This window comes from Chenopodium album, chromosome 15 (genome assembly GCF_948465745.1).
Source record: "Chenopodium album chromosome 15, dcCheAlbu1.1, whole genome shotgun sequence".
NCBI classification, from domain to species: Eukaryota; Viridiplantae; Streptophyta; class Magnoliopsida; order Caryophyllales; family Amaranthaceae; genus Chenopodium; species Chenopodium album.
In genome coordinates this window covers 45088305-45095600 of record NC_137848.1, presented here as the reverse complement: position 1 = coordinate 45095600, position 7296 = coordinate 45088305, and the positions used below count along the sequence as shown (strand labels likewise).

General features: G+C 36.7%; 1 protein-coding gene across 1 annotated transcript; it reads right to left on the bottom strand.

Annotated features, from left to right (window-relative positions):
* Nucleotides 1-1477: 1477 nt before the first annotated feature.
* Nucleotides 1478-3037, bottom strand: LOC145581267 (uncharacterized). Its single transcript, XM_081638302.1, has 3 exons — nt 2198-3037; nt 1931-2008; nt 1478-1813 (listed from the first exon to the last, which is right to left on the bottom strand). Exons 1-3 carry the CDS (start codon nt 3035-3037, stop codon nt 1478-1480), a joined length of 1254 nt encoding a protein of 417 aa, XP_081494428.1.
* Between the last annotated feature and the right edge of the window lie 4259 nt (nt 3038-7296).

Genomic DNA, 7296 nt, shown 5'->3' with positions numbered 1-7296 from the left:
CCACAATCCTTGCTTTATGTCTTTCTTTGGTACCATCAGATTTAAACTTTGTTTTGTAGACCCATTTGCTACCTATCACCTTTTTACCAGCAGGAAGAGTAGTTACTTCCCAAGTACCATTTTGTTCACATTGAGACAGCTCTAGATTCATAGCTTGTACCCATTTATCATGTGATACAGCATGAGAAAAATGAACAGGATCAACATTGTCTGCAAGATTTGACAAAAAACAATGAAATTCAGGATGGACTTGCTGATCTGCAAAATTGGCTATTTGTTGTTTATTTTTCTTCTTCCCTGGTTGGATGTAGTCTTTCATCCATAGAGGTGGGTATGATGGTCTTGAGCTTTGTCTGGGTGGGGGTGGGGGAGGAGGTGGTGGTGGTGTTGAGGAATGTTGTATGGTGTGGGTTGTATTTGTGGGAGGAGGTGTTGGTTGTGTTGTCTCATCATTGTCACTGTCAATATCAGAACCATTATGGTTCTCATTGACCCCAGGCATGAAATTGTCAATTACAGGACAGTCATCAAGGAAAGGGTATGTGTTTTGATGGTTTGGGAAAGGAATGGGTAAGGGCTTCATAAGCTTATCAAGGGATTTGAGTTGAAAGGGAAAGATTGTTTCATGGAATGTAACATCCCTGGATACCAACACTTTTTTTGTGGATAAGTCTAGCAGTCTGTACCCTTTTTGAGTGGCTGGGTATCCAAGAAAAACACAGGGCAGACCTCTAGGTTGGAATTTGTCTTTTTGTAGTGAATGTGTGTATGCAAATGCTAGGCAGCCAAATACCTTCAGATGGTCATAGCTTGGGAGAGATTTGAACAACATCTCATAAGGGGTTTTGTTGTGCAAGACTGCAGTAGGCAACCTATTGATGATATGCACTGCAGTCATGACACACTCACCCCAATAAGAGAGATCTAGGCCTGCCTGAAATCTTACAGCTCTTGCAATCTCCAGTATGTGTCTATGCTTTCTCTCCACCCTTGCATTTTGTTGTGGTCTATCCACACAAGATGTTTGATGCACAATTCCCATTTCCATGAAGAATTCTTGACATGGTCCATCATCAAACTCCGAGGCATTATCAGATCTGAGGACTTTGATTTTTCTGTCAAAGTGAGTTTTTACATAGTTATAGAAAGATTTGAACTGAGCTAGGGAATCAGATTTCTGCTTCAACAAATACACCCAGGTCATTCTAGAGTAATCATCCACCAAAGTGAGGAAGTATCTGTATTTTCTTCTAGTGCTCACTTTGTATGGACCCCAAATATCCATATGAACAAGTTCAAATGGATTCTTTGCATGAGATTCACTTAGCTGATAAGGCTGCTTAATGAATTTGGCTAGAGGACAGGTCACACACACTTGGCTATTTTGAGTGATTGTTCTTTTTACACACTCAATGTGCTTCAACTTACTGAGAGAGGCATGTCCTAGCCTATGATGCCACACAGCAAAAGGGACACTTTAAGTTGTTGCTGGAGTGGCAAGGGCTGTGTGATTGTTCCCAACAACAGGAGCTGTGAGATTCTTATCTGCAGTTTCATTAATCAAGTAATACAGGCCATTTTTCATCTTTCCCAGGCCTTTAATTTTCCTTGACTTGATATCTCTTATTACACAATGATTTCCATAGAATGCCACTTCACAATGAGAGTCATTAATCAACTTGTTTACAGACAGCAAGTTATGCTTAAAATTAGGCACACACAGCACATTTCTAAGAGTCAGAGAATTTGGAAGTTCTACAGATCCTATATGTGAGATTGTAGAGGTTTCTCCAGTTGGCAGATTTATTTTGAGCTGAGACAGGACAGGTTTATATTCACTGAGATTCTAAAGATCAGATGTCATGTGATCAGAGGCACCTGAATTAATTATCCAGTCATGTGACATTTTCACAGCAGTGCAGCAAGACACCATGCTAGAGAAATTTTCCAATTCTTCATCAGTGTCACTCCCCCTTTGCTGAGATGCAGAGTTTGCAGATGGAATATTCTAAAGCAGTTGCTCAAATTGAGCTTGAGTGAGAGTGACAGTGCTAGAGCTAGCAACATCAGCAGAGCTGGAATTTTGAACAGCATCAGCTAGTTTTGGAGCTTGCCTAGGCCATTTTTGGTCCTGCAATCTCAGGATGGGCTTGTTAGTGCTTGGTTTGTACTTATGATGCTAGGAAGGGTATCCAACAAGCAGCCAACATTTATCTGGACCATGACCCTTCCTTCCACAAGCACTGCATGCTGGGAATCTGTTTGAAGCCCCAAGAGGAGCAGGAAGCAATCCTGAGTTTCCCGGTTTACCAAGATTTCTGCTATACATAGCAGATATATCAGATTCATTTTTCCCTATATTCAAGATTTCTCTCTGACTTTCTTCTTGTTGCAGCATGGAACAAGCAGATTCAACAGTTGGAAGTGGTGTAAGCATCAAAATTTGACTTCTCATGGCATTATAACAGTCATCTAAACCATTCAAAAATTGAAACAGTCTGCTTTCTTCTTGAAATTTTGCAATAGCATTCAAGAGATTTCTAACATCAGCATTAGATTCAGTTACAGTAGGTAACACATTCATAGCATCAAGTTCCTCCCATAGACTTGACATGCTAGTATAATAAGTATTGACAGACTCATTATTTTGTTTCAGTGAGTAAATGTCCTTGTTCAGTCTATATTTCATAGACCCATTTGACATTGAAAAACGTTTTTCAAGTTGAACCCAAGTCTCCCTAGCAGTGTTAACATAAAGCACAGATTTTTTGATGTTATCAGATAAACAGGCATGAATCCAAGAAATTACCATTGAGTTACATGTATTCCACCGTTCAGATTTTGCTGCATCTTCAACATAGGCAGACTTGAGCACTGAACCTGTAACGAAGCCCAGTTTCTTCTTAGAAGATAGTGCTATCTCCATTGAACGTTTCCAAGATATGTAAACAACTGCTCTTGTAAGCTTATCAACAAATATTGAGTAAGAACCATCGTTTGGATGAAGATACAGGGGACTAGAAGTATCTGCAGCCATTGGAAATAATGAAAAATTGGATCTTTATGATTAAAAACAAGGAGCAAAGAGAAGTTTAACAAATGAGAAGACCAGGATAGTTGATTTTAGCAGAAAAGTCTCGATTTTGCATCACAGCTCTGATACCGTGAAGAGTGAAATAGAGGTAATCTGATGCAAGGAGACAAGCTTACAGTAGGAGAAAAATAGAGAGAAAAGAGGCAGAGTAGAGGCAGCAATATTAGGTCATTCTCATTACACCTCAAGGACTGATTACAGGAGATTATATACTAGCTACAGGACAAATATAACAGCCAATCCTTACAGCTAATCATTGGCTAGCAAACGGTACAATCAACCTGGAAAATATCATACTGAATATTCTACCAAATAGCTGATATGACTGTATTAACCCTGAAGCAATATATGAACCTTTTATTTATCTCATTAGTAATTTAATTCTATGAGGATTATGATCTGATTTGCATGACGATTATTTTGACTTATTTATATTTATTTATATCAATTATTTTTCCATACAAATGGCGTGTTTTTCTTAGGTCGGTTAAATTATAAAGTGGTGATGTTTACTTGTATAGATATTTATATTTATTTAATTATATTCCATACTACACAACACACTATATTTGTCGAGTAATAGCGATTAACTTGGGTGAAATAATGATATTGAGTAAGATCATATTTCAATTACTATATTTGATTTGTTATTAATAGTTTTATCCTGATCCATAGAAAGAATGTTTTATTTTTATTTTTTAATTTTAATTTTATTTTATTTTATTGGTTTATGTAATTGTATCATCATGCTACATCTAAATGGTCAAGAATAATTAAATGTGAAAGAAATTTTATAAGTGAGTTGTTTCACCTGAGCAGCAAAGTTAATCTTCTCAAACAACACATGTGAATTGGGACGACTCCCGAGTTATTAAAGGTTAGTTCTAATAAGAGAGAGAGTGGAAAATAGGTCAAGTGGTTAGAGTTTTCCTCCCAATTTCAGAAAATTCTGGGATCGATTATCACCCTCGCCTTTGTGGCTCTTTAAAAAAAAACCATTAGTTCCAATCATGGACATGCCTCTGATACCATATTAATTACGAATAGAGAAGGTATCGGGTGTGGTAAGCCGCACCCAAGAATTCTTGCGGCAAGTATATATGATATGTATTATTTTGTGGAGGATATATATTATTTGATAGAGGAACTGTACAATTCATTAGAGGATATGTGTTATTAATTGAGAGAGGATATGTACAGTTTGTTGCCACATGAAATATTGAGTGCGGCTTGTCACACCCAATACTTTGTGTTACGTACGAATGTGCGCCATACCCCTTATCAAGTGAGAGTTCACTTCACAAGACTAGTGTGGAGGTTTTATTCCAAAACTATATGGCAATAGGTGTCATGTTCCTTTCAAGACTTATAAAATATATAACTCTCTCCTATATTTTATAACAGTAGGGTAAAGTAAGTACATGTATTGTCTGAGAAGATACGCTTAACAATAACTTGAAAATTGATTTATTTGTACTATATTTCCAATACTTCAATCATTGTGTCTTACAGTTCAATTCCCACAGTTAATTTGGCAATTCATTTCTTATTAATCATTTCCCAACTAGTTACATGAAGTGCGTAAAAGCTAAAAGTTAGTTAACCATTATGAATACAACATACTCCTTTATCTCTAGGTATTAATCACTACTGGTAGTTCTCACGGCAAAGTAGGTATAGTAGATGAGATGTGCTTTGAGAAACAAATACATAATCATGGCAATTATTAGTTACGAGTATACTAGGAAACATTATGAGATTAATTTGTTATGCTACTTTTATTTTTTGTGTACCAAATGTTGGAACTCGATCTCAAGCGGTCAAGCTACTCAATATACAAAAATTATGTACCAAGTATATATTACTAACCTCCAAATTAACGAACGTTGATTGGATTTTTATGCCTAATTAACCTAATGATCTCATGATTGTTGGAGTCATTAACTTTGTTTTTGTGTCATATCATAGTGTTAGAATTCAACTCCCTCTGAATGTATTTCAAGCTTTTTAGGTCTTTTACTTAGTTTTATAGGTACTAGAAGAAATTATTGTTTCTTTAAATTTAGTGCTCACTAAGAGAATATTGTAACCAAAAATATGCTCTATAGAGGGCAAATGATTATAAACCCAACCTCTATTCCCAATAGTTGGCTCTTATTACTTTGATACTTTTGCGTGTGTGCTGTTGTGATAATTTATAGATATTATGTCGTCACATATTTTAAAGCACTTTAAAATTAGGTAAATTTTTAAGATACCCTAAAATGACAAGAAATCGTTTTCCTCTTGTGTTGCTTTGTGCCCACAAGTGTCCTTTGAACCTGACTGATGTCCTTGTCGTCAAAAGACAAAAGCACACCCCATGGATGATGGATCCAATGTCAAAACACTCGAATCGTGATATATATAGACTCTTAGCATATTCTCTGGTGTATTATCTTCGAGTGAGATTATATACAAGGCCTAAAACATATGAAATTCAGTAGTAAGCATACATCCACATACACCGATCCAGGCCACCGTATATCGCCATTTTCCGTGAGACAACTCTAGACCAGGTCTTAATTAATTTTGTGATGCATATTGATAGAAACCAAGCCCTTTATTGTAGCAGCACCTAAAGGAATAGTCGCATATTACCTAATCAAACATTAAATTGGTCATTACTATGATGAAACAACTTATTAAGCACTCCAAACTCCATTTATGGTACGTAGAAAATCTTTTGACTACTTGCTTCAAGCAGTCAAGCACATTATCATCACACTACTTAATACTCCGTGCTTCGTAACTAGGAGAGATTTAGAGTGTGTATGTGTTACGTGTCGTTTTTCTAGTTGGCCTATTCTTATACTTACTTCGTCCTACTTGTTTTCCTCCTTGTCTACGTGTCCTATTCGCATTTCTGAAGCGACTTAGAAAGTCTATATAATAATAATTTAATTAGCTTAGGTATGAAGTATTACAAATTTACAAGTCTTTACTCTTCCGAACATTATAATTTCGTAAGCTTTGAAAGAATTTCAGTCATACATAACCAATTACTCACATATTACTTCGACACACTTTCATAATGTCATAATATATCATGAGATTCATGACCAATTCAACTTCTCACAAAATAATTGAAGCTTTGTTACAACATAAATGATCAAGTTCAAATAAACTCTAGCCCTATTGAATAGTATTATTGTATCATGTACTAGATTTTATTGGTTTCAAATCAAGTCAAGTAACAACAGTACATCTCAACTTGCACTCAACGATATGCATGCATCTTGTAGTAGTGCATGCATGTCCATGTTCTTGTTGCCATGTGAATGGCATTGATCCTGTTTAGCAATAGCGTTTTAGAACTTAGACATCAAACGTTGAAATAAATAGGACTATAGATTATCCTACCATAGCGATATTTAAAGCAAGTGTCTAACAACAAGCTCCACTAAATGTACTAACGTTTTTTTAAGCACACCCGAACGTATAATAAATCTTGCAAACATAGGTCAATCATCGATCAACATTAGAGTTGTCGATTCGGGTAAACGGGTCGGGTTTGGGTTGGATAAGAGTGGGTTGGGTCAACTCGGGTCGGGTCTATTCGGGTTAATGTCGTAACCTATGCGGGTCAGGTTCGGGTTGGGTCATGCTTGAGTCGAGTCACATCGGGTCATACATCTTATCGGGTTTAGGTCGGGATAATAACAGGTTGGCTTACATTCGGGTCAAGTGAATAATAGGTCGGGTTTAATTTGGGTTTTCACGGGTTAAAACGGGTTAGAGTAATTCTCGGGTTTGAGTCGCGTTCAGTCCAAGTCAATAATTTGCGGGTTATAATCAGGTCGGGTCATTTCCAAGTCGGGTCATTCTCGGGTTCAAGTCGGGTTCAGTTCAAGTCAATAATTTGCAGGTTATAATTAGGTCGGGTCATTCTCGGGTTCAAGTCGGGTTTGGTTCAAGTCAATAATTTGCGGGTTATGATCAGGTCGGGTCATTTTCAAGTCGGGTCAATTCGGGTTCAGGTCTCAAATATTGGGTTAATTTGGGTTTCGGGTTGATTTCGGGTCGAGTCATCTTGGGTTCTGGTACATTTTTTAGGTCGGTTTATGAACAGTCCATGTAATGACGTTCACGTTTAATCATTATCAATTTTTTTCATTATTGTAAGATAAATAATTTCAGATAAGTTTAAATTCGAGCTAATA

What these genes read in the sequence shown, in the direction of transcription:
- LOC145581267 (XM_081638302.1), bottom strand. Translation starts at nt 3,037, where the DNA reads ATGGCTGCAGATACTTCTAGTCCCCTGTATCTTCATCCAAACGATGGT. An exon ending in CAGATAAATGTTGGCTGCTT is followed by an intron (nt 2,009 to 2,197) that starts GTTGGATACCCT and finishes CAACTGCTTTAG; the next exon opens with AATATTCCATCTGCAAACTC. An exon ending in TGGAAAATTTCTCTAGCATG is followed by an intron (nt 1,814 to 1,930) that starts GTGTCTTGCTGC and finishes GTCCTGTCTCAG; the next exon opens with CTCAAAATAAATCTGCCAAC.